At 42.8% G+C, this 27,285-nt stretch overlaps 1 protein-coding gene across 3 annotated transcripts in view; it reads left to right on the top strand.

Moving 5' to 3' along the window:
• The window catches only part of usp13 (ubiquitin specific peptidase 13), a 29,677-nt gene extending 2,392 nt beyond the window's left edge, over nt 1–27,285 (top strand). For 2 of the 3 annotated variants that reach the window (XM_023843628.2, XM_072699839.1), the window contains 20 exons: nt 277–402; nt 2,609–2,669; nt 4,013–4,134; nt 4,594–4,736; nt 5,253–5,437; nt 5,581–5,675; nt 5,881–6,068; nt 6,877–6,948; nt 7,317–7,422; nt 8,195–8,320; nt 10,086–10,239; nt 11,891–12,065; nt 14,256–14,344; nt 16,112–16,234; nt 17,898–17,915; nt 18,207–18,350; nt 20,059–20,219; nt 20,629–20,821; nt 22,265–22,349; nt 24,394–27,285. In XM_023843628.2, coding sequence (XP_023699396.1) covers nt 277–402; nt 2,609–2,669; nt 4,013–4,134; nt 4,594–4,736; nt 5,253–5,437; nt 5,581–5,675; nt 5,881–6,068; nt 6,877–6,948; nt 7,317–7,422; nt 8,195–8,320; nt 10,086–10,239; nt 11,891–12,065; nt 14,256–14,344; nt 16,112–16,234; nt 17,898–17,915; nt 18,207–18,350; nt 20,059–20,219; nt 20,629–20,821; nt 22,265–22,349; nt 24,394–24,490 — 2,463 coding nt within the window. In that variant the 3' untranslated portion in view covers nt 24,491–27,285. The remainder of the gene's footprint in view (nt 1–276; nt 403–2,608; nt 2,670–4,012; nt 4,135–4,593; nt 4,737–5,252; nt 5,438–5,580; nt 5,676–5,880; nt 6,069–6,876; nt 6,949–7,316; nt 7,423–8,194; nt 8,321–10,085; nt 10,240–11,890; nt 12,066–14,255; nt 14,345–16,111; nt 16,235–17,897; nt 17,916–18,206; nt 18,351–20,058; nt 20,220–20,628; nt 20,822–22,264; nt 22,350–24,393) is intronic. The other variant, XM_023843629.2, reaches the window with a different exon arrangement.

The raw sequence follows: 27,285 nt of genomic DNA, 5'->3' as shown, positions 1-27,285 counted from the left end.
CCTCTCATTTTGTCCTGGGCTCGCTGCATACTGGTACAGGCTGGTAGAGCTGCCCCCCCGAATGTGGTATCTCTGACCTGGATCCCCAGACGAACACCATCGCCTCGCTTCACGTCCCGGTCTTCTGCTCCTCACCCCTTTCAGTTTAGACACAGACCTGAAGCGATGCGTTATAGAATAACATAAAGCTATCGGCAACTCGTGCTCTTACGCTTGTCTGCTGATGTGGTCATGATGTCGACCACTGCAATCATCTCTTTTTCCGTATGTGTCCAGGAGTCTGATGGGGGCCTCTACGTGTGCATGAACACATTCTTGGGTTTTGGCAGAGAGCATGTGGAGAGGCACTACCGCAAAACTGGGCAGAGTGTTTACATGCATCTGAAACGGACCGTTAAGAAGGTAGGTGCAGCGGCTCGCCATGCAGCATGCACCATGCGGCATGCGCCATGCTTTCTCTGTCTTCCACAGGCGTTCCAGTCTCTTACATCCCACTTAGCTGTTTTCTTTTCCAAAAGCTCCTCAGCCCAGTCATTCTTACCTGGCTGCAATTTTCACTTTATAATTTCAAGTTAAATATCTAAAGAACATTGTTTAATTAATAAAGAATTTTGTTTAAATCAACTTTTAAAATACATTTTTTGAAAAAATATTTTCAGAGGTGCTAAGAACCCCGTGTTATATGTACTTAACCACTAAGCCACCCGCTGTCACTCATGTATAGTCGTTTGCCTCAGAATTATGTTTTATATTTGTACTCTGACACCATCTTACCAGGCCATTCTTGGATTAATTCCCTTAATGCAATACTAAATCAGCGCACAGAATTCTGAAGTGAAATAATGAGTATTACATCAGAAACATGCACACCTCCGCACATTAAATTACTCACCCTCAATTACACAATAGGTGTTCTGTACAAAGAGCATCTTGTCTTTTCATATATGCATTTAAATAACATCTGATTTTCACCGGTGTAAAAAACCATCAACCTTACAGGAAGGAAGACTGTCAGTAAATGATTTAACAAATAATTGAATATAATTGTTCACGTTGGATGCTTTATTTTACTTTAATATTTAAAAGGTATGAGGGTAGGAAAACAGCAGGAATTCAGTGAATCAATCAGTAGTACTAAAAGTAGTGAGAATGTTTTTTTCCCACTGAAATTAAGAGGCATAACATTTAAGGTTTTAGAACCAGACCAAACCATAAGGTTTTAGGACCAGACCATAGCTGATCTTTATCTTTTTTTTCCACAACCTCTTTATTCAACACAGAATCCTGCTGTTGACTTAGAGCACAAGGCAGGCGTGATAACAGTCCAGTGCATAGTACACACTCACACTATGGGAAATTTAAAGGAACCAGCTCACCTTAATGGCACAACCGCAGTAGGAGACCAGCTGAAAGACAGAGAGGACATGCAGAGCCCCCGCCAATCAGTGCCGGAGGGATTTAAAGGCCCTGAGGGCTGCATCACTACTCACCATGGTCATATTTACCCGTGTCTTATATGTAATTATCCCATCAGTGTGTTCAGCCTTTTTACACTAACCACAATACTCAGTACCTGCTTCATGTTAGGACATTCCCCGCTAAACTGAAAGCTTATTGTCCTGTGTGTTTTGGACAGCTGGCTTAGGCTTTCTTTCAGCTGCTGATTTATGTGCTCCAGTTTTCTGAATAGTTAACACGCAGAATAAACATTTGCCTATAAGTGTTCCTTATAATACTGTTTATCCTAACCAACTCCAGATAAGCCATAGATTAGCCTCAGTAAGTGTTGCTATGTCTGAATTCTCCACTGACAGCTGGGAAAATTCATGCATCTCCTGGTTCCCGTCTTCTCTGAAAGCTGTTAATATGACAGCATGCCCGCTCAGTAGAAACCTTAACATCCAAAATTGGGGGGGAAAACGAGATCTGATTGGATTAAATATTGTCAGGAGTCTGACCTGCAGCAGTTTTCGCGTCTCTGAATGAATGCACTGTTTCACTGTCTGTTCTGGCTTCTGGGCTCTTCAGTCCTGCATTACCGGTTTGACCCTGTATTTGAAACTACATGTTTAACAGTCACCTTTTTATTTTAAGTCACTCATCTCAGTTAGGTAGTTGGCATCCCTTCTTACTTGCCCAATTAAGCTCCTGAGAATATGGAGATTTGCCCAGTTTCTTGTTATAATGAGACGTGTCTCATTTCAACGTGAAAATTATCTCGTTACAACGAGAATTGTGTCATTATTATCATAGTAATATGTTTCTCTTTGAAGTCAATGAGAGGCTATTACGAAATGTTGCATATCATAATATATTAGGCAATTTTTGAAATCCTCTCATTTTGGTTTTTAGTTTTGTTAGCTGTCACTTTATAGCACAAAGAGTGATATATTTAAATGCTGAATAAAAATCCAGTTTACAAATGGCATACAGAGGTATGGTTTTAATGGTAATTAATTATTAATAATGATGATCATTTTGAATAATACATGTAATATTACGTATTATGTTTCTGTATTGTAGAACATAATCGGCATAACATCAATGTAACCATAATGGTATCTGCTCTTGGTCCATGACGAATGATATGGATCCATTTTCATCACAGAAAGCCACAGGTGCTGCTGGAGGTGCTGTGCCGAGGAGGAGAAATGGGAAGACATTCCTTGGTAAGACAGTTAAAGCGTCACCAACTCATTCTGCCAGGAGAATCCTGTGATCTCCAGAGTGTTTTGCAGGGCTGATCTTCTCCGGAAGCTCTCATGTGGATCTAGGGCCATACCTAGAAACGTATAGTCTTCAAGCGTTGGGCCCTCTGAGTCTGCCTGGGTGTCCACACCCTTCCGACGCCCCCACTGGACGCAGAGCTACCATTTGCAGGAATGGGTATGGGTGGGCCGTAGCTTGACCAAGGGTGTCATGTCCCCTGCCACTCTATCTGGAAAGTGACACGTGGCTTTGTTTAATGTCTGTTCTGTGTCTGCTAAATTTAGGGCTTTACTGCTCAGCTAGTAGATGTTCAAAATCTTGGGAGCCGCTTTGCCTGGCCGGGCGCACTGCGCTCCTAGGCTGCGGGATCTGGCTTGCAGTGGGCTCCTCCGCCTGTCATTTACCCTCCATCAGCTGCTTCGCTCTGTCAAGCCCCGCGGAGCTCCAGTGCACTGCCACCGGTATCTCACTGCAGACAGGCCGAGCCACAAGCAGAAGTCACGGCTGCTGACGGCAGCTTAAATGATCCGGGCCGTTTCTCTGGCGCACTGGCTGGCTGCTCGGTGGCGTGGTGCCCATCCTGCCTCATGCCCTCTGCCTCGTCGTGCACACCATTGGCGAGACCGGTGGTGGGCATCCGGATTAACCTGATCTTGGGGCAGAGGTGGCTCTACGGGGTGGTCAGGGGTGGCCATGGCAACCGCTCGTGAATGCGTGGTCACCCGTGTTGCCACCCCACATCGAAATAATAAAAAAACGAGATATGGATCAATTTATTTTCTAAGCGAATCCGCAGAAGAGACATTAGATGTTGTGCTTGTATTGCAGACCCTGCCTTTATGAGATGATCAAACACACGTCGGCACTTACCTGTAAAATGTCTTCACGAATAATGTCTTAAGCATTGCAGACATTTACAGAGGACTCTGTCAGTTCCTTATTTCCCAGTGAAATTTTTTAAAGATCAGCGTCTTTTGTTTTGTTGTGTTACTATACCTATGGTTTTCTTACATGAAAATTAGTATTAAATGTCCTTGCTTCTTGCTGTGGTTTTACTTCACTATAAATTGCACTGTTTTTTTAAATAAGTAGGAACTGTACAGTGTTTAGGCCTTATCAGCATAACTGGATGCTTGCTATGGCAGTGCTGACACTGCATCCCACCCACACACCCAGCAGCTGTGACCTTTGGTGCAGACGGGGGTCGTGAGTGCTGACCCCCACCTGCCAGTCATTTACCCTTCTAAATCTGATGCACAGGGATGTTGTCCTTATAACTGAAGCTTGTGCCCCCTTCTTTAAGATCTAGAACTTCACCAGAATTATAACGCCGATGATTATGAATACGAAGACGAAGCACAGCTTGTAATATTCCCAGACCACTTCGAGATCCCCTTACCGAATATTGAGGAGTTGCCTGCACTGGTCAGTGAGTGTGTCCCAGATCTCTTTTTGCCCTGCATGCAGAAGGGGGGTTTAAGGTTAGACTTCTTCTGATTTGTACTGTGGAAAATGTCCCCGTCAGTTCAGTTTGCTCAGTCATTAGCATTGTAATAAGTGTTCTCTTCCCTCTGTTCCACTTAAACCATCATGTCTCTGATAAGGCTTTATATGTACTATAGCACTTGTATATGTAATTGTTCGGGCTATAATGCATTTGCTATGCAATTGTTTCCTACTTTATTTCTATATTATTCTGCAATACCATAATCACAACAATTCTGCCTCACGTTTCCTTGCATGTCTGCCATTCCATTTGTAATTTCCACACTGATATGATGTGAGGGTTCAGTTGCATATACATTTTTTTTATGTGATGCATGACGATATGCTTTAATGTATCGAGTCCTTGTGAACCTGCTGTGCTCCTTCCTTCGCTCTAAGGTGACAATAGCCTGCGATGCTGTGCTCAACGCTCCCTGCGGATTCCGAAAACAGGAACAAGACTCCTGGGAGGAGGAGGTCCAGGTGTCGAAGCACGCTAGGAGCCTCCGCCAGCTGGACAACGGGGTTCGAATCCCACCAAGGTACCCTGTCTCCATCCAGACCCTATTAGGTTCAGTCTCCACGTCTCATGTGTAGTGGGTGTAAAAACTACGTATAATACTGCACAAAGTTATAGGGTTACTATGGTAGTATGCATTGATGAGGCAACTGCACATTCAGCTGGGATCAGCTACTCGCCCCCTAATATTCTCCGTTGTTTGTCAAAGTTAGGGTGACAGAAACGCACTAAATGGATCGTGAAGACATTTTCTGTCTTTGTGTGACTGAACATTATCTTGAAAAGGAGTCCATTAAAGCAAACTTTATTTTTAAAGATTATATATATATATATATATATATATATATAAAAACCGAAGACTAACCAGAGTTAATAGCTATTGATATTTAAGCAGACACACAAACAGCTGCGTGTGAAACTAGAGCCACATACACAATGTATACAATACATAGTAACATAACAGTCCCTGACCTAAAGCCCTAAGGCGCTCACTACATGACACGGTGAAATCTGATGTCATAACACTCTCTCTCCTCAGTGGCTGGAAGTGTACCAAATGCGAGATGAGGGAGAACCTGTGGCTGAACCTTACAGATGGGTCAGTGCTTTGTGGGAAGTGGTTCTTTGATGGTAATGGTGGTAATGGACACGCCCTGGAACACTACAGAGAAACCAGCTTCCCCTTGGCAGTCAAACTGGGCACAATAACTCCAGATGGAGCAGGTCAGTGGTGCTGACTCAGCAGGGCAGGACCATATATCCAGATGACATTTGCAGTGATGTCATAAAGACAGTTACGATGCGTTTCTTATCCATTTAACGTCTCTGTTAAAAGAATCAGAATAATATGACGTATCTTTTTCCAGATATTTATTCTTTTGATGAAGAAGAGGCTGTCTTAGATCCACACATCTCCGACCATTTAGCACATTTTGGAATTGATATGTTACAAATGCAAAAGGTTTGTGTTTTTAAATGTTCTTATCTGGAACCGTTAAAGCTGCATTTGATCCTCTGCTCTACATTTCTCTTGCAATGCAGTTTTTAAAATTGTTTCTGTGATTTGGAAAACAGTCAGCAGCTATGTGCTTTACACCAGTGTGTTTGGCGCTAAGTTTCATGAGGATCCGGGCCTCCTTCCTTCCGGGCCTCCCTCTTTCACACAGACGGAGAACGGTCACGTGGACAACCAGGTGAGACCACGCGTGACTGAGTGGGAGGTGATCCAGGAGTCGGGCTCTAAGCTCAAAGCCGTCTACGGCCCTGGTTACACTGGGGTCAGAAACTTGGGCAACAGCTGCTATCTAGGAACCACTATGCAAGTCCTCTTCAGCATCCCAGAATTCCAGAGAGCGTGAGTACCCAGCACCTTTGGGGCACTGGGGGTATATACCTCAGTACCCCTAGCACCTTTGGGGCACTGGAGGTATATACCTCAGTACCCCTAGCACCTTTGGGGCACTGGGGGTATATACCTCTGTACCCCTAGCACCTTTGGGGCACTGGGGGTATATACCTCTGTACCTCTAGCACCTTTGGGGCACTGGGGGTATATACCTCTGTACCTCTAGCACCTTTGGGGCACTGGGGGTATATACCTCTGTACCCCTAGCACCTTTGGGGCACTGGGGGTATATACCTCAGTACCTCTAGCACCTTTGGGGCACTGGGGGTATATACCTCAGTACCTCTAGCACCTTTGGGGCACTGGGGGTATATACCTCTGTACCCCTTCCACAATTTCAGTTCTGGATGGCCAGTTTGCAGCACACCTTATTCAGCTCTCCAGCTAATTGCCAAGTTTAGTAGGCGTGTCTGGGCAGGGAAATGTGCAAGCTGTGTCGCAGACTGGCTGAATTGGGAAACCTAACCCTATACAGAACCTCTGTCTGTCTGACATTAGTTCATATTTGTTTGTAAGATATTTTAGTCTTATATAAAACAATTGAAGCAATGTGATTTGACTTATAGTATTTATTTATAATTGCTAAATAAAGCTATATGCTATTTAAAAAAAAAATCAAAACAAAAACCCTAATGAGAATCTCCATGCATGAACACGGTCCGCACTTGTTCTGGATGTGTTTAGTTCCTGATGTGGCTCCATTTTTGCTCGGTTTTCACGTTACTCTGTCTGCTCCGCGTCTGTGGCGCCGCTCCAGGTACGTGGGAAACCTTCAGAGGATATATGATTACTCACCGCTTGATCCCACGCAGGACTTCAGCACACAGATGTGAGTATTTTCTTTAACCTCTGTGTGACTGAAAACGTTTTGAAAAGCCTGCATGCATGAAACGTAGTCAGCAGGAACTGGATGTTGGCTATTGTGACAGGTAGCGTTTCATTGACCATGATTAAATAATTTATTTGCCATTTGCACAAATACAACAGGTACATTGGAATGCTTCTCTTCCAGCTCATCAAATGTGAAACATACACAATATATAAAGACTCATGATAGATAAATATCCTCAATGTGCAAAAATTTTTTTTTTTTTACTTTCCAGTTCAATAATGCTTGCATGAATTTTCCAAACATTGTTCTTTCTCTAGGGAGTGAAATTGATGATGGAGGTGACTTAGATTTTGCCTCCTTTCCAGGGCAAAGTTGGGACACGGTTTGCTTTCAGGCCAATACTCGAAGCCTCCAGTGAAATCCGAACTCATTGAACAGGTGATGAATGAAGAGCACAAGCTGGTAGCCTGGGTATGTGGACGCAGTGTCTGTGTAAAAGCCATCGTGACAGAGGGCTCAGTGCTGCCGTCTCTTTTAAGGGAGATCGATTCAGAGCATTAAAAGGATTGTTTCTTCTCTTGTTGAGCCACTAGGTTGCATCGTCTGTATTTCTTTGAGAAATGTACATGAATGAAAATCAAGAAATACAAGAATGGCTTTTACCTTTTTTTTTACTTTGACTCTGATCCCACGTAGGGTGTGCATGTGCTTAAGTATTTGTTCAGCTTTTTTTTTCTTTGTCGATGGTCAGGGTGATTTATGCACCCAGCACTGCAAAGGCCTTGTCTGATAACAGCCCCCTCGGCCTTGCTGAGACTGTAATTTTGAAAGTTACCTACAAGCATGAAGAAGCATACAGCAGATCGTAAAGCTTTCGAAATCGCCCTTTTGGGTCTGTTCGTTATGCATCGATATAGCGGCACTTGCTCAGCACCGATTACGAAGTCCTGACACCTGGGAAATCAGTCACCAAAATATTGGTAGCTTTAATAAATTATAATATAGGTATAAATTAATAATTCATTTACTGCCATAAATACAAGGTCATTCTCTAAACAGTCGCACCGATTTTCATCAAGTACTATTCAGAAATAATGAGCCCTTATTGGTGTATTGAGCTGGTCTGTCATAATTAATATATACTGAATTGTTTTTGTGGTTTGCTCTGTCATATGATGCAGAACATTTACGTGTAATACATGAAACCTCTACTCCCTCATTTTATGTTGCCATCTCATTCCAGCACCAACAGAAAGGAATCTGTCCACGCATGTTCAAGGCTTTAGTCAGTAAAGGCCACCCCGAATTCTCCTCCAACAGACAGCAAGATGCCCATGAGTTCCTGCTCCACATAATCAACCTAGTAGAGGTGTGTGTCCCCTCGTCCTTAGACTGTATGAGTGTTTCTTTAATGACTAACAAGCTGAATCGGCAGTAGGCTGGTTAATAGTTCTTGAGTGTACTTCATAACACGTTGCAGCAGAAGGTAAGAAGGTGTGATCTTCAGCGGCATTGGGGTTTATGGAGTTAAACTGGCTTTGGGGTGCTTGATCTTGCTGTGTCAGTTTTTGGTGACGTGTCTGCAGCCCTGTCATTTCGGCGTCTGTGAACCTCGGGTCAGAGATCCTGCCTCTGGCACACATGCGCTCATGCTCTGAAGTGACTTTCTCACCAGCCTAAAAAAAGATCTCGCTATCTATCCCTTGCACACAGCAGATAGCACTTTCTATTTTATGCTGAGACATAAACCTGCTGCTGCTTTGAATTTCCTAAATTCCAACTTCGGGGACCCACAGTCCATGGTTTTGCTCCCTCCCAACTTCCTGCCAGACAGTCCATGTTTTTGCTCCCTCCCAACTTCCTGCCAGACAGTCCACATTTTTGCTAGGGAGCTGGCAGGGAGCAAAAATGTGTTTGCGGCAAAACTTGTCTGTGTTTGTGGCAAAATGTTTTAAATACGAAAATAATACTATTCAGACTATTCTTTTAAGAGATGACTGTGGTATAAATTGCATTTTGTAAAAATGTTCATCAGAATTAGCCACAGTGTCGACCCCTGCCTTCAAGATCTATGTAGCAGGAAGGATTTGCATCTTTAAGTTTATCACACGAACATACTACTTTTTGTGCTCCTCTCTTTTCAGGATTACTAAGTTCTGGTTTAGCTGTAGAGGGCCTGATGAATTGGAAAGTGCCAGAGATTTGAATCCATTACCAAATTTGCTTAGTGAAACGTCTGCGTTTTTGCAGCGAATGAATGACTGACGACAGAGAGGAATGTTTCTGGAGCCTCTGAGAATAGAGGAGAGCTTCCTAGCCGACCGCGGCCAACAGACTCCTGAAATAAGCACTTGAACATTTGCACTGGCTACTTATAATCCCAGCTGTCCGCAGCTATTCCCCTGTGTGGTCCTCGCATTCGGTGTCTGAATAAATCCATATTCCCATCTCTACATAGATTCATTTCTTATTGCATGATGATTGATTGTGTGTAACTGCATAGGCAGGAGAGTTTTCATCTGATTGGTTCTGTTGCTACTTTGATTTGTTTAGTCACTCCTCAATTTATTCTTTGTCCGTTTTCTAACTTTTAAGTAATTCATATTTGTTTCTGGAACAACAAGCCTTGCGCTTCCTCATAATTCTGACGTCCTTTCTGTCAGAGGTCTTAAATTCAATAATTTTATGACCTTAATTTTATACTCTGCTATACTGCACTTCAGCTGCACTCTTGACAGTTGGTGCAATGCCCTCTATGTCTAAGGGTACAGAGATCAGGATAATGGTTAAGTTTTATGGTCTGCACCTGCCCCTTATGTAGTCCTTGTTATCTGTTTAAGTGCCAGTTCTCATTCTGTTCCTTAGTTGGTCATTGTGTGTCTGTGGCTGTTGTTGATTTGTGTTTGCTGCTGTTCTTATGCTTGTTCCTGTGTTGCTCCTTGCCTTAATTTTGTCATTTACCTTTTTGCATTTGACCCCTGGTGGTCCGTTTGTTTCTTGTGTTCTGTTTGAGGTGTAATACAGTCCTGTTTTGTGAGCCATAACGAGGGTCCTTCATGCCCGTCCGTGAAATGGGGCAGGTGGGGTGTGACTGTGACCTGGCTTTGACATGGAGGGGGGCTGTGTTTCTGTAGAGGAACAGCGCTGGCTCAGAGAACCCCAGCGACGTGTTCCGCTTCCTGGTGGAGGAGAGGACCCAGTGCTGCCAGTCCCGGAAGGTGCGCTACACCCAGAGGGTAGACTACGTCATGCAGCTGCCGGCCCCTGTGGAGGCCGCCACTAATAGAGGTGCGGCCGACGTGCCATGGCTTTGCGGGTGGATGAGTCTGAGGTCTAGGTCATCGACAGTATTTAGTTCCTCCGTATCTACTGAACTGGCACTTTCACCCAGAGGTTTATTTGTGGAGGTTTACAGTGAGCCGGAACCTGTCCTGGCATGCAGGGGACACAGGGCAGCGGGGGCACCTTGTATGGGTCCCTGTCCATTAAAGTACTCACAGACAGAGCGGCCCTGGGGGGCACTTCAGTGATGCCAGTCATATGCTTAAACGTTTACTTATTCAAAGTGTTGCACAAGTGAGGATCAGAGAGCAGGCTAATATACCCTGCTTATACCCTGCGCTGTGACCCCCCAGGCTACGGAGAGCAGGCTAATATACCCTGCTTATACCCTGCGCTGTGAACCCCCCCAGGCTACGGAGAGCAGGCTAATATACCCTGCTTATACCCTGCACTGTGACCCCCCAGGCTACAGAGAGCAGGCTAATATACCCTGCTTATACCCTGCGCTGTGACCCCCCAGGCTACGGAGAGCAGGCTAATATACCCTGCTTATACCCTGCGCTGTGACCCCCCAGGCTACGGAGAGCAGGCTAATATACCCTGCTTATACCCTGTGCTGTGACCCCCCAGGCTACAGAGAGCAGGCTAATATACCCTGCTTATACCCTGCGCTGTGAACCCCCATGCTACAGAGAGCAGGCTAATATACCCTGCTTATACCCTGCGCTGTGACCCCCCAGGCTACAGAGAGCAGGCTAATATACCCTGCTTATACCCGGCGCTGTGACCCCCCAGGCTACAGAGAGCAGGCTAATATACCCTGCTTATATCCTGCGCTGTGACCCCCCAGGCTACAGAGAGCAGGATAACTCTGGCAAAAAGAAGCAGTACTTGTGCAAATAAAGCATATTTGTTTGTTTGTACCGTAAGACAATCCCAGCCTTTCCTGCCTATTCCCATCTCATTCTCACACATAAAAGGCAGTGCGATCATGCTATACCCATATACGTCTATTTCAACATGAGACCCATCTGTTGGAATGGAATCCAGTCATGTGCTGGGTCTGTAATCAGTGATTGTTATTTGTTAATTATATTAAATGATCAGGTCATTTAAGATGAGGGAGACCACACAAACGTGACCTTTGAAACGAAAATCACGTAATCGGAGAACTACAAACATGCCAGAGTATAACTTTTGCAACTGGTAGAACTTAAGCAAAAAGTTCTGTTTAACGTAATTTGGAGTGATGGTATTGTATCCTGCTGTTTTATGTGATTTTTAATAGTGCAAATCAGATGCATGAAAGGCTTCCGGTAAACTAGCCATAAGATATTTATAAAATACCGAAAACACTGCTTTAAAGTAAGTACCAAAACTTACATTAAACAATGTAAGTTTTGGTACTTGCCTTTTTCAATACATAACTCTCATTGTTTATGAGTTGTGAAGTTTTGTCGCTCAGAAAACCAAGTTAGACAGAATGACAACCTGCTGACCTGAAGAGAAGCAGATGTAAGCGCTTCTCATTGGCATCACCTGCCCCCCCCCCCCACCCCCCCTCCTCTAAATATCCCCCAGAATAGCCCCTAAATAGAGGTCGGCAGGTAAGGTTTTGGAGCAAACTTAAGGCCTGCCGCTTATTATTTTACCTCAGAGGAGCTGATTGCGTACGAAGCCAAGCGGCAGGAAGCGCAGGAGAAGATGACAGCTTCTCCGGAGCCGGTGAGGGCCAGAGTCCCCTTCACAGCGTGCCTGCAGGCGTTCTCCGAGCCTGAGAACGTGCTGGACTTCTGGAGCTCCGCCCTGCAAGCCAAGTCGGCCGGAGTGAAGTAAGCAAGGGCTTCTGCTCTGAAGAGTCTCTCGAAATGGTCGGCAACTGCTTTCAAATATGCGTTTGTCAGAGGTGGCTAATTCAGGCCCAGAGAGTAAAAGTCCAAACCAAGATTTTGTTCCAACCAACCACTTGAGTATAAAGTCACATTCACAGAGCATTCAATTGGTTGGTTGGAATAAAATCTTGGCCTGAACATTTACTCTCTGGACCTGAACTACTCAACTCTGGCTGTCATTGTTATTACTATAATTTATTATTGTTGTTTATGCTCTGGACCTTATATGCTTCAGATTGAGGTGAATTTGATTGAATTACCAGTTTATTGTTGGTTACATGTTTACATCGTTAACACCTACACCAGTAGTGTGGGAAATTAAACTAATTAATTATTTATATAAAACTGCCAATTATTTTTGCATGAACTTTAGTTTAGAAATAACTAATAAAAGAGGAAAGTATGATTATTATTTTACATATTTTGGTTACTTACCCATCTAGTGAGTTACGTCTACTTACAAATTGCCCAGTTTGACCCAGGTGGCCAACTGGGGCAAAGTGGTTACTGTGCAGGCAAGGAGTTAGTGCAGATTCCAACAATGCATACAAAGTTAGGCACAACAAAATTAAAAAACATTTTAAAAACAATTACAACTAAGCTCACAAGCCTAACTAATAAACCAGTCACAGCAAACAGCAGGGTAAGACACATATGAGGCACAAGCAAAAGTGAAAACGGGATGGATCTGGAAGGGTTATCGCTTAAACACGATTATCGGGAAGAGTACGGCTGCTGTCTGTGAAACAGCAGGGAATAAAATTGCTATGACCGATTTGCGTTTAGTGTGAATGAATTAGTTTCTACCAGCTTGAAATATAATATTAAAAGCACCAAATGAATTACATTAAAGATTCCACATGCTGTTTGTGCAGCTTTTGGTCTGTAGAGGGCATTGTCCAAAATTCTGAGCTTCAGGGAAGAGCGTGAAGTGAAGGTAAGGAGAGGGGGAGAGAGGGAGAGCTGGAGTTACATACTCCCCAGACAGCGGCCTTTTGGCAGGTATTCCCTTTTAGCAGGTATTCCCTTTTAGCAGGTATTCCCTTTTGGCAGGTATTCCCTTTTAGCAGGTATTCCCTTTTGGCAGGTATTCCCTTTTAGCAGGTATTCCCTTTTGGCAGGTATTCCCTTTTGGCAGGTATTCCCTTTTAGCAGGTATTCCCTTTTGGCAGGTATTCCCTTTTGGCAGGTATTCCCTTTTGGCAGGTATTCCCTTTTGGCAGGTATTCCCTTTTGGCAGGTATTCCCTTTTAGCAGGTATTCACCTTTGGCAGGTATTCCCTTTTAGCAGGTATTACCCAGGAGGTCCCAAAGGCCGCCAGCCTGTGGTCACTGGGTGTTGAGCATATAAAGCTCGTCAAACTCACATTCTGACAAATTTTGTGCATACCATTGCGTTGCTAGGAGGGCTCTGCCAAGTTTAATGGGTATAACAGTAATGGTTACTGAGCCAGAGGTTAGCTTAGCGAATTAATTAATTAATTAATTAATTCATTCATTCATTCATAACTAATTAGGCATATTGAACATATACATTGGGATAATACCATCATGGTTATAAAGTAAGATCTTTGTTTCCTATTTGCCCTACATTTATTACTGCGATTCCTGAATACGTCCTTTTTTACAGTTGGTGAGTAGGAAGTTACATCCTATGATCCTGATGGCTGTCTGTGGGTCATGTGTAAATTTCATTGTGGGGACCAAATGCGGTCCATCCCCGTGGTGTTAGGTAATCGGCATCGGAAGGTTTATGGGCAAACAGAGGCCCAGTCTGCTTGCAGTCTGATGGTGGGATGGTGTGCAAGGCGTCTGTCTGGTAAGGGCCCCCTTATGCGAGGGGGGGGGGGGGGGGCACAATGTAGGAATGCAGGGGGAGGATCTGAAGGTCGTGTTAATTGCCTTTAAGTTTCCTTTGCTCTGTCCGGCTTTCCCCCCTCTATCAAATTTCCTTACATGACATTTAGATTAAAATTAAGATTAACTTAACTGATCTCAGGGGGAAATTCTGGTGCAAACAGCAGCAAGAACAAGACAGACACGCCTATAGTGCCAAACAGAGCAGTGTTAGTGTGAGCAGCGTTTCTCTGAACACTTTGCTCAGCTTCTACAAACGCTGTTTCTGTGCAGGACGTCCCGTTTCGTGTCATTCCCTGAGTATCTGGTTCTGCAGATCAAGAAGTTCACATTTGGGCTTGACTGGGTGCCCAAGAAAATTGGTGAGTATGTGGCAAGGTGCCACGGCTTCGTCTGGGTTACATAACGGGAAACCGATGTAAACCTAATGTTGTGGGGCGCATCGTAATTAATGTATAGATTTATTGCAAGTCAGCATTTTTAAAGCATACTGCACTTACTAAAATAACCGTAGGGCTTTTTTGGGAAGCTGGGGGGGTGGGGGGCTTTCCTCAGCAGTACAGGACACAAGGCTGGGGTACAGCGGTGCACACTGGATGGGATGTCAGTTTGTCACATAGCAGTTACTCAGTGGATGCTTTTTCCCCAGTGTGATGTACGTTTTGAGGAATCTATGGCCAGTTCCTGTAGCACAGAGTTAAGGGTCTCGCTCAAAGGGCCAACAGTGAACTCCGTTCTCCAGCCCTGGGATTTGAACCTGTGACCTTCCGATCCCAGGCACGGCTCCCTTACCCGCTGAGCCTCACAACACCCAAGCCCCTGCTCAGTAAATAAAATGTTAATATTAAAACGTTCTTCATTGTGAGATCCAGTGGGATCTCATTTATTTTCAGGACTTTTCCTGGGTCTGCTTGTCCTGAGGTTCTGCTGACGGCCAGGTTGCATATCTGGTCACTTAGCCATGGTGATGTCATGGTGTTTTTTTTCAACGAACTGTAACTGCACGGTTTGTACTCGTAGTAATTTTTAAAACAGGCTAAAAAGAGTCAAAGCCCACGATTTAGGCAGCGCCAGTTACTCTGATGTCCAGCAGAGGGGGCTAATGCGACACACAGGACATAACCGTTCATAGTCTCCGCGTCCTGAAATGTACTAGACAAGGGAATTTAGCAAAACGTGCCGAGGAAAGTTCTTTATAAAAATCTTTCTAAAACAAAATGGTGGATCAAGGGAGATTGAGATGCTTTTTAGTTTTTGCTCCAAAATAAACCCATATCATCGCATTCATGTTCCTACCAACTCCTGTATAGCTCTGCCAGAACAGAATTCCCGTAGACCACAGGTGTCGAACTCCAGTCCTGGGGGGCCGGAACCCTGCACATTTTTGGGTTTCCCCTCATTTAACACACCTGATTCACCTCATTGTGCTAATTACCACACAGCTGTTGAGCTGAATCATTTGTGGTGGAACAGGGAAAGAACTAAGCTACACAGGGCTCCGGCCCCCCAGGACTGCAGTTTGACACCCCTGCCATAGACTGTTGAGCTATCAACATTGAAAAATGAAAAGATAGTTGACTAACTGTGCCTTAAAGTATCCAAGTGAAATGAATTATGCAACATATTCTCATGGCAAAAGTACCAAGTATGTACTCTGTGATTTCTCATTTGTCAGTTTTAAAAATAATATTTCCTGGTTGTGCATCTTTCATCTAATTACAAAAAAATAGGGCTGTTCTGATTTTTTTCCTCCCAGAAAACTTTGTGTAAAATTAGAATAGCGATTCTTGCATCTATATGGAGAAAGTTTGAGGGTCGCAGTGAGGGGTCAGCCTGTGACTTTGGAGCCTTTGGGGTAGGGGTCATTTGCATCATTCTGACAACCGTGGGATTCAAACCAGCAATGTTCCGTTCATGGGGACAGACTCATGACCTACCAAAGACACACACTACCCCACAAAGACTGTTAAACGGATAAACCAGCCCTGCCTTACATTTTTTATCCTAAATGCAATTGAATGTGAAGGTGACAATGTTCATAATTCATTGTGCAGGCCGTCCTGCTGACCGTAATGAATGTGTGTGTGTGTGTGTGTGTGTGTGTGTGTGTGTTGTTACCTGCCTTACAGATCTCTCCATAGACATGCCAGACTTCCTAGATCTGACTCGCCTTCGTGCCACAGGACTGCAAGCAGGAGAAGAGGAGCTTCCTGATCTCATGCCGCCCATCGTCCTTCCTGAAGACACTCGAGGTAGGGGCCTGTCGCCCCCCTGGTCAGTCAGCACCCCAGCCTGACCCAGCTGTCAGACAGCGGAACTGCAAGCTTATTATCTAACATCTCAAAGCCAGAAGTGCAATTGAATGCCATGCATTTCATAAATTAACCACTTAAGAACTAAACAAGAAAAATGGTTGCATCCTGAACAGGCGATTTGAACAGAGCATTACAGATATTAGAATTATACATTTTTAATTCATTTAATCATTTGCATTTTATTTCCCAATATTTTAGCTTGGATATAGTGAACTGTACATATAGAGATTAGTCATACTGGTGATATTTGCCAGAACATATACTCACTGGACACTTTATTAGGTACACCTGACTGGTACCAGGTCGGACCCCTTTTTACCTTCAAAACTCCCTTAATTCTTCATGGCACAGATGCAACAAGGTGCTTGAAACATTCCTCAGAGACTTTGGTCCATGTTGGCATGATAGCATCACGCTGCACCATCATGATCTCCCGTTCCACCGCATCCCATAAGTGTGAGTGGACTGAGATATGGAGACTATGGAGGCCATTTGAGCACAGTAAACTCATTGTCGCATTCAAGTAGAGAGATCAAAAGTTATGAAAAGTACTGAGATGACATTTTATATACACTATAGAAAGTTGGACTTGAATGAGAAGCATTTGAAACTTGTTTTTTCCAGGATTATTTATATATAAACAAGTTTCATATGTAAGGTATGACTGTGTGTTCCTGAGGATTTTGTATTTCAGTGGGGATACTGCACAGTTAGTGTTTATAATGGTATAATATTGATTATGTTCCAGGAACCTTTTCTAAACCACTCTCAAGATGTTCTTTTGAATGTTGCATGCACTCAGCTGCAGTCATGCATTGCTAAATATATGCAATTTCTTGTCAGTCCTGTTCTGCTTTGATATCAGGAAATACTGCGATTACTTCCTGTTTTATTCTGAATGGGCCTATTTTGTCCATATCATTATTGTGGCTCAGTATGTCACCCCGTAGCCTGAGACCCCCAGCGCTGGCTTTCGTATCTCACCCCAGCCCTGTATCTGTGGGGTCTGCATATTCTCCCTGTCGCTGTCCGGGTTTCCTACACGTAGTTTAGCTTCTCCACAGACCAAAAGAGCACTGCTAAGTGAGTTGGTAACAGTGACCGTTTGAGCTCTATGATGCACTGGGGATCCCGTCCATGATGCGCTCCCGCTTTGCACTGGGATGGCGGCCAGGTACTGCAGGGCCGGATAGGAATACGGGTGCGTTTGTGGATTTAAGGAGATCTGTAATTCTCCAATACAGATTGGATGCCTTAAAATTGTGGCAGCAGATGTCAGGAAGAGTGTGAATTTGCACTCTGTGTGTTGTCCTTCTTCTATCGTTCTGTTGCTGCAGTACTGAGATATGAGCTCGCTTTTGCCAGTGCTGAAATTCGTTGTTGTTCTTGCAGTGAACAGGGAATAAAGTTATGAAAAGTAATAAACTTTCTTAGCATTCAAGCTTTTCTCTCTGAAATCAGTATGTTTCCACTTTGCATTCCTCACCATTATTTAGGTTTAGGGTTACCTCATGTTGACCTGAGTAAAAGAAAATGGTTGCCTTACAAATGCTTTTTAAAAGTTGTTTTAATCACATCTACTTTCTCTTTTTATTCCCAGATAGTTCAATGACAGATTGTAAGTATTAATATATTGTTATATCATTTATTATTTTAGTCCTGTGAATCATTACATTTTAAGCATGCCTTCACGTTTAAATGTTTTCTTTCCTTTTTATCAATCATAATAATTCAGCGTCAGGCCTATTTCAGTCACATTGACAAATATCCAGAATTAGAAAGTAAACATTCTCATGTTAATAGTACAGCGTCTGACAGTAGTACATTGTGTGTGTGCCCATGTGCGTGCATATGTGTGTGTGTGTGTGTGTGTGTGTGTGTACCCATGTGTGTGTTGTGTCTGTTTTAGCTCCAGAAATAGATGAGTCTGCCGTGATGCAGCTGGCGGAGATGGGCTTCCCACAGGAGGCCTGTCGGAAAGCCGTGTATTACACAGGAAATATGGGAGCAGAGATGGCCTTCAACTGGATTATCGCCCACATGGAGGAGCCCGGTAAGACCTCCCAAAACGCGCCCGGCCTGCGAGGGAGCCTGCGGACGCCATGCGTCATGCTAACGAGGCCTGTGTGATAGAGCCTCGGCCGTTTGTCATTGAGAATGTTAGGGTGGACTGCCTTGTTAGCCAGGCCACCTAGGAGCCGAGCCTCTGCTCATCTTCCTCCCTCAGAAGCGGCTCTGATAAATACCACTGGGGTGCAGAGTTTGTTTTCCTGTAACAGCATGGGCTGGTTTTGGAGTGCAGTCACCTCCATGTTGGTTAGCAGCATCACCAGGGGCCATCAGCCTGTCCGCACCTGGATCGCGGCCCTGCTTTGATGGGGAGAGAACACTGTGAAGGTCATGTTTTGAAGCATCGTGTCAGATGGTAAAATTTTTTTTGATCAAAATGTTGGATAGAATCCGCAGAACATTACGGCTTGCCAATAAAAATGAGATAACCAATCAGAATGTAGAGGAGGCGGGTCCAAGCAACTAAAAGAGGCGGGACTAAGACATTTTTCCTTCTGGCCTCAGAACATGTTTTTGTAAGTAAAACTCTCATGAGTATATTTTAAACCTGATTTAAACACCATTTAACCTTTTGCCTACTTAGTTACTGCAGTAATTCTGTCGACAAGAGACGAAATTGCTCCGGTTCTTGTCTTCTGCCATGATTCACATCTTACTCTATCTGGTGACAGAGGTCCAGCACATCGCTTACAGCCGACAGCAGTGGGTGACACTGTTTACTGTTTCTCATTAGAATGCAGGCTGGAATTAAAGATCAGCCCAGGACTGTTGCCCATTAAAGGTTACCACACATGCATTTCCACTGGGAAAATGCCCTTAAGCCAGGTGGCCAGTTCAGCTTTGCTGGAATGGTGCTGGGATGCTTTGAGGAAATACTGAAGTCCGCAACTGATCGCATGAAACTCGCTCTCCAATTGCACAGCCTTGGCTGACATTCATCCTACTTGAACAAATCTGTACTTTGAGATTATATCGGTATCTTGTGCCTTTAGCCACATAAGGAGTCCTAACTCCAGAGGGGATTGATAGCAATATGTAGTATAAGCATGTAACAGCTTAGACTTGTTGGTACATCTCAGCACCTCGAATTGTGTTAGCAGGGAAATGTGACACCAGGCCTTCAGTCTTAATGCTGCACCTAGAAGAAGAAACGCCATGAAACATGCGACTTTAGCCTGCTGTTCCAGCTGTTCGAAAACCTTACGTCTTACCGCTTCCCATCAAACAAGAGCCGAAGTCAAACTGGATCAGGAAATGAGCGTGGGATATCCAGATGACACCATTTCCACTCGCAGTTTTTTTCAGGAAAGCTTTGATCCTTAATTTGACAGTGTTCTGAAATTACGGAGTTAGGGTCAAACGACAGTGACCTTTTCTCATGTCATTTACAGTGTGAGCAGTTACAGCTGGGTGTAAACGTTCGGTAATGAGGGTAGAGAAGAGTGTAAGAACCCCATGTATTAATTTCCAGTTAACTTCATAGTTTCAGGATTTATGCGGTATACAGTATATACTCTCAGTCAACTGTACCGGTGTCATTCTCATTAATAAAGACCTGTTGCTGGATGTTTGTTCCTTGCGTTTGTCTTTCTGATGGTGTCGCTCGTGTGCGGGAGCACCACTCTCCATTGCTTCTTGCTGGTCTCTCGAAGGTCTCGTGCTGATGGGGAATTTCCACGTCTCCCCTGCAGACTTTGCAGAGCCGTTAGTAGCGCCCTCCCTCTCGGATTCGGGCCCTTCCAGTGCAAGTCAGGCTCCCTCCACGGACAGCCAGCCCCCCGAGGAGAGTGTGGCCATCCTGACCTCCATGGGCTTTCCCAGAAGCCAGGCTGTCCAAGCCCTCAAAGCCACCGTGAGTTTTCTCAAAATTAGACCGCTGAGAGATTTTTGAGCTTTTTGTATTGCATTTCTGCCTTATTATACTACATTGGTGCAATTTTTGTCCACTATCGGTTAAAAACCTGTTTACATTCCATGTCAAAGGACGGCTGATGTGAATGTAACGCATCACGAGAAAAACTGAGGCTAAGAGCTTCAGGGTTGGAGGTTTGATTCCAGTCCCTGGCTCTTTGGGCCTGAGTTTGCATGAGTTTCCTCCTTCAGTCCAAAGACTGAACCCTGGTCCAAGAGGTGTATGTTACTGTACCTTTACAAGAATTAGGAGATTGTTTAGCAAATTATTCAGAAAGATTGGCCACCATTTGACTTCAGATGGACTTCAGAAGCTTTCATTGACAGCAGTTTGACTGGATGTTTTTCAGAACAACAATCTAGAGCGAGCTCTGGACTGGATCTTCACGCACCCTGACAACGAGGAGGACAGCGGGTCTGCGTCTGACATGGCCGAGACAGAACCGAACGACAACGCCTTCTCCAGCGCCAACGCACACAGCGACTCCACGCTGTCCCCTGATCAGGATCCGGCTGGGCCCAGGATCAAAGACGGACCGGGCCGTGAGTGTCCTGCCAGGAACTTTCTTGGAACTGGAGATGTACTGCAGATGGCTGAAAAAACTGCTGCTATTAAGATAGAAATCAAGACCATAATGACTTAAAAGTTCTCGGAGAATCAATGCCTAATGGCTGCGGATTTGGTCATCATATCACCTAAGTGAGGCTTCAGTCCAATAGCAAGGTGCTTAAAAACATCTTAATGCACTTTGCAGGATCCAGTCTGTTATAATGACCATCTATGCAGAAGTCCTAACATAGCCTGATTATTGACTGGTACAGTGCAGTCATTTATCATTGGTATTCATTAAGAATATTCCAGTAGTCATTTGCCCTTTTAGGTCAGTGATGAGTGAAAATATTTGTCCAAATCAAAAAATGGTCTTCCATGGTTTAATTGTCTTGCTTAACATGTTTGCTGTTTTATCCCATTTATTTGTAACCTCTAATAGCTAAATGTATCAAAATGACAAACCTGTCGCTAATTTTCCATTTCCAGATTTTTTCCTCCAAAAAGGACATAGCTACAGTTGAAACATTTGTTGTGCATAATTTGTTAGAAGCCCAAATTGACAGTGTCCATAACGGGCTACTCCTCTTTAGCAGTACGCACTGTTCACTGGTATTGACTTGGTGTTCACGTTGTGCTAGATGTTTCCATCATGCTGTGTCTCTTGGTCTCCTCACACATGATCCACTCGACTTCAGCTGTCACTTAAGTCGCAGCAGTGTCTAACATCACAGAACCTACTTGCCGATTTTCAGAAATGCAGAGGGAGTTCAGACTGTGCTAGCTAATGCTAATGCTAGCTTGTTAGGCTGTGTTTTTCAAGGTGGCTTCTGTTAACTAGCATTCAGCCTGCTGATAGGCCATTGGAGGTAAAACTGATGGCTTTTCAGGTTCTGTAAAGATGGAATAATTGTTGAGAGGAAGCTGTTCTCTTCTTAGGCTAAACACAACTGGTGTTATTCAAAACCGCATCAAACAGTAAAAAGTAAAGTAGGATATCCACTAACACGCACAATACTGATTTTTACCACCTTAATTTATCGACCCTGAACACACAACTGGCCTTAAAGCATATATCGCTGGATAGTGTTTACTAGATGAACTAGGACTGTTATAAGTGAACGTGTATACTTGGCTATTTTCCTGAATGAGCTTGACTTTAAATGTCTCCTTGAAGGGGTTAAGATTTGCTGGTGTGATTACCCCCCCCCCCCCCCCATTGCCCAAATCCACTCTTAGATGGTAGTAGCCAGCGGTGAAGTTCGCTGTCCTGGGCGATTGCCCATCTTGCCCTTACCAGGATCTGCATGTGGAACTGCTTATGAAATGGCAACCATAAATATCTCCATACGTTTTTATGGACAGTTATTTTTGGAACCAGATGGTGCTTCATATTCTAAATTTTTAATTTTTTTATTTTTTTTTCTCTTTTACAGGATATGAACTTTTCGCTTTTATAAGTCACATGGGAACCTCTACAATGTCTGGGCATTACGTATGTCACATTAAGAAGGAGGGAAGGTAAGCAGGCAGCAGAGCTCCGGCCGTCTGGGATAGAATCCAACCTATTAGAATAAAGTTGTGATAATGTAGGTGAGCATTTTTAAGCAGACAGGTCTTACATATGTAGAACTGCAAAGATTAAGTTATTAATCTCCAGTAGGGCTGCAACTAATGATTATTTTGATAATCGATTAATCTGTCGATTACTTTTTCGATTAATCGAAACCAATTCGATTTCCAGCATCTTTTAATAACCCAGTCTGTCTTTGTACAAAGGTTGTTTCCAGAAACTCACATAAAAAACAAATGTATGCTACATTAAGAGTATAATGTAGCAGCTGAATCAATGTAATGAAATACACAAAATCTTGTTTTATGAAGTGCAACCAGCATGGTGCTTTAGATAATGTATTCAGTACTCCAGTTTTTTAATGTAAAAGCAGAGACTACCGCTGCTGCTGCTAAGAATATTATTAAATAATTGTCTAATGTTATTTAATGTTGATACACATTTGTGCATGACAGGGGGAGAGAGCACGCAAGCGAGTGTGTCTGCATTTATTACGGGCAAAGTAAACATTTATTGCGGAGAAAAAGCCTTTTCCACATTTTACGCTAAAAATGCGCCGGCTTGCATACTACAGTGATGAACTGTAAATAAGATAAATAACATAAGGCTATTTAGTTTGTTTAATAAAAGGACAAGATATAAACCTGTTCTATAGGAAAGGTAGCCTTAAATGACTTCTGTTGTAATCTGGCGCTATATAGAAAATAAAATTAACTTGGGGCGCCCCCCTAATAGAATGGTAGGGTAGACACGTTGTGGTATATGTAGCCACATAATAGCTGATTGTGTTGACAACCACGACTTCCCCTGCCTTCATTTAAACACGTGTGTGTGTGAAGGGACGGGGCGGGTAACGCGGCCGGCAGTAACGCCATTGGTTGCACTTGAAGTTATTAGTTATCCAGTCCGACAGTAAACGGCTCATTAATAAGAATATTCAATAGTTGTGGTCTCGAAATAAAATCCCGAGTCCATGACAAGAACGAGTACAAATACGGCTGATTCAAGCACAAGATCGAGACCTTCAAAAACTGGTCTTACTACAACATTTGATATTACTATAAATTTCTATCATGAAGAAATGAAGCAGTGGTGTAGTGGTAACAAGAAATTTAAGGTGGGTAAATTATATGCACAGCAGTAAAAACGGTGGGTAACTATTTATATCCTTAACATTAGTGATCTCAAAAAAGGTGAGTAAACGCTGTTTTGTAAATTTAAAAGGTGCGTAAATGGCGTTTATGTGCATTTACCCTCCACTACACCACTGAATGAAGGATTTGTGTTTAGTAATCTGAATAATTGCATAAAATAATCCAAAAACTCCACGACGTCACATAATACATCAGTGTCTCTCCGACCTAATTTCAGCTAATTATCGTCAAATTCTGGTAGACTTAAAACAAGACTGCTGTGTCCGCCTCAGCCATTTTTTTAAACGTTTTTTTTTCCAATTCTCCCAGAATTCATCACGTAAGGTACTCAAGGCATGCCATTGGTTCTCGTCACCTTTTTCTTTTCTTGGCGGTCGGCATCCAGCTTAATGGTGCTTTATTGCCACCGCGGCTTTGGTTAGCTTACTGCTCCCAAATTAGGAGGTAGCCACTGTACTTATGTGTATAATAACGTAGACCCAACTAATCGATTATTAAATTAGTTGCCAACTATTTTAATAATCGATTAAATCGATTAGTTGTTGCAGCCCTAATCTCCAGCGATCCAAATTTGTAAAACTGTTGCACTCTATATCAGTGTTTCTCAATTTAGTTCTCAGGGAACCACAGACAGTATATGTTTTTGCTCCTGGGAGCTAGGAGGGAGCAAAAATATGGATTGTCTGGCTGGGAGCTGGGAGGGAGCAAAAATGTGGGCCCCTAAGGACCGGATTGGGAAACACTGCTCTATATGATACATGAATCAAGTAAGCTATTTTAATTTACTTTCATTTTCTAACTAAATTGATGGGTAAATAATGACCTTATTCCCCTGTAGGTGGGTGATATACAACGACCACAAAGTCTGTCTGTCAGAAAGACCTCCAAAGGACATGGCCTATATGTACTTCTACCATCGGCTGTCTAGAAGCTAGATCAAATTTGCACGCAGTAACCTCAAAAAAGTGCTACCGACTTCTACTCCAAAAGAGCAATGAAAATGTCAAAACCAAACCAGCAAGGAGAAGGACTTGTGGACACGAGGGGCTGATGTCAAACGCTGCCGAACATACATGGTGAAAGGAGAAAGTATGGTGCCCATCCTTTTGTTCATTGGTTTCTTTTTTTTTTGCTAATAGTGACAGTTACTGAAATGGTAACCCAAATTATACAGCATTACATATCTTGTATACCTTCAAATCTATAGGACAGATATTTTCATGCTTGAAGATATGACTAATTTTGAGTGCAGCAGTTTAACGATCCAGCTCTTGAGGAAGTGCATTCTCTGTACTTGCCAGAATAAGTTATTCTTTTTGAACACTAGTGGGCAGTAGAGCTGGAAGTAGGGATGCTGAAAGTCGGATTCATCAATGGAGTAAAAAAAGGTTTATATTAATCTCACAGTTGCTCGTATTCCTCTGAAACGACTGCTACTGTTAGCTGTCGATACAAAACCACTGTTCTTTCAACACCCTTAGCTCAAAACATCTTCCTGCACCTTCGCTAGTGGGAACCATGTATATTTAGCAAGCTGGCCAGGGGGGGTCTTCAGGCTGCTAGAAAGACATGAAAAAACAGACAAATTCAAAAAAATTGAATTTTTCAATTTTCAATAAATTTTACTGTGGGTCAGAGGTGGAGGTTTCAGGTCCAGAGAGTACAAGTCCAGACCAAGATTTTGCTTCAACCAACCAGTTGTGTATAAAGAGTCACAGTCAGAGTACTTAACTGGTTGGTTGAAACAAAATCCTGGTCTGGATTTGTACTCTCTGGACCTGAAACCCCCACCTCTGCTGGGGGTGTATCACATCAACTGGGCATAACAATTCCGTGTGCTGGTCTTTCACTTTCCCACGTCCCCGTGTCTGCTGTTTGGCTTTCATTCAGATTATCTGCATCATTCATTCGGATGCATTTCTTGAACTGGTTTCAAAGGTATGTTTGTTTTACATCTAAGCAGTTTTGTTCAAACCAAAACATTCAGTTTTGTTTGCAGTATTGTTGCACACAGCTGCTCGGTTATTTGTAATGAAAAATGGATGCTTTAAAACCAACATTTTGATAATAGATTCATCTCATTTTTGAAATTCTATTAAAAAAATTATAAAAAATTACATTATCATTAATTTATCATTAAGGACAATTGGCAAAATTATTTTACCTAAGTGCATGTTATACAAAAATATAAACTTAAAACACACACACACACACTATTTTCTGTGGATGAAGTCCTAAATATTAATAACCGCAGTATTATCTTAAACACCTAAACAAAATGATTCTTGCGTTTTGTTCCGTTCTCAAACTTTATCCACCAATAAATCAGTTAATAACAAAGAGATAGCAAGCAGTATCATTTTCAAAGGGTGAATTACGCCAACATTTACCAGTTTTTTTTTTTTTTTAAAAAGCTCATTTTTGCAGAGGATAGATGGCTTCCCTTTGAATGAGGCAGCCACATGCCTATCTGTCATTATGATGGCCGTACAGTGGAATGCAGTGGAATGCAGTGCTATAAGTGCAATCCCACTTGTTCGCTATACAAGTTATTTTGCTGGTCACAGTTCTCTGAATACATAACCTGTAATTGATAGACTAATATTTGAAGTAACTGCACATCTTTTCAGAGTTTAATACTACATTGATGCATATTCTCCAAAAGCCTTTAAAATGAAACCGTTACCATACAAAAATGAGCAGTGTGTTGTTAATTACTATAGCAATATATGCCACGACAAGAGGAGGACTTTTGTTCTTCTCACAAATATGCAGTTCATTACTCAAACTGAGGCTTTATCTATGTACAGATTCAATCTGTAAGAGACATATCCACTGAATGTAATGCTTTTGGTGCTCATTGTTATAAGACATTTCTGGACAGTTTACTCTCAAAGGAAATCCTGAAGCTATTTATTGTGCTTACCATGTTAAGTTTACCTAATTCATCTCATACATGTATATATTTCATTTTGCACAATATATTTGGCACGACTGACTTTGTTAAAGCAAATGGATTTTGTGGCCATGTTTATTTTATATAATTGTGCATAAGCACTGTCCCTAGTTCTTACCAAATTAGATGTGGAAATTTGCACTGTTTTTTTTCCTTCTTTTTTCCCCCAGAGGGACAAAGTAAATAAGGTCCTGGAAATCTGATGGGGTTAGGAACTTCTGTGATGTCATTATTCTGGCCTCTCGAATTTTGAATGTCATATGTGAACAGCAATCTTAGGCTAAAGCGTAATTCACGTATGAGCAATATATTCTACCTTTAATTCATGACATTGGTTTTTATGGCAGATTCATATAGGTGCCCCTTTTGACAACGGCTGCCTTCATGTTTATTTTGGCCCACGTGCACAAACACACCCCTTTTCTGTTTTACAGAATGATCTTTTCTGTTTGTGTTCTCTACTGTAATGTTTTTATCTGCAGCGATCTTGACGTGTTTCTGCCGATTTGGTTATTTAACTGAAGCTTGGTGTAATGTGCCACTTGCTGCCTATTTCATTTCATTTCAACGTATTTTTTTCCAAACGTGACTATGCCAAATATTTTTTTTAACCATTGTCAACAGTCTGCTTGTGACAAGCTGATGGAAATTAGTTTGTTTCAGTGTTGAAAAGTTAGGCGTATTAATTGAGAGTGTGTATGTTGAAAGAAAATCAGACCATTGGTGCTGCTTACTTGCGATATCAGGATGGTTCAATAAACTGCAAACTGTTGA

Source organism: Paramormyrops kingsleyae, chromosome 15 (genome assembly GCF_048594095.1).
Source record: "Paramormyrops kingsleyae isolate MSU_618 chromosome 15, PKINGS_0.4, whole genome shotgun sequence".
In the NCBI taxonomy this organism is placed as follows: Eukaryota; Metazoa; Chordata; class Actinopteri; order Osteoglossiformes; family Mormyridae; genus Paramormyrops; species Paramormyrops kingsleyae.
Note: the sequence above shows the minus strand (reverse complement) of the source record. Positions and strands in the feature narration are given on the sequence as shown.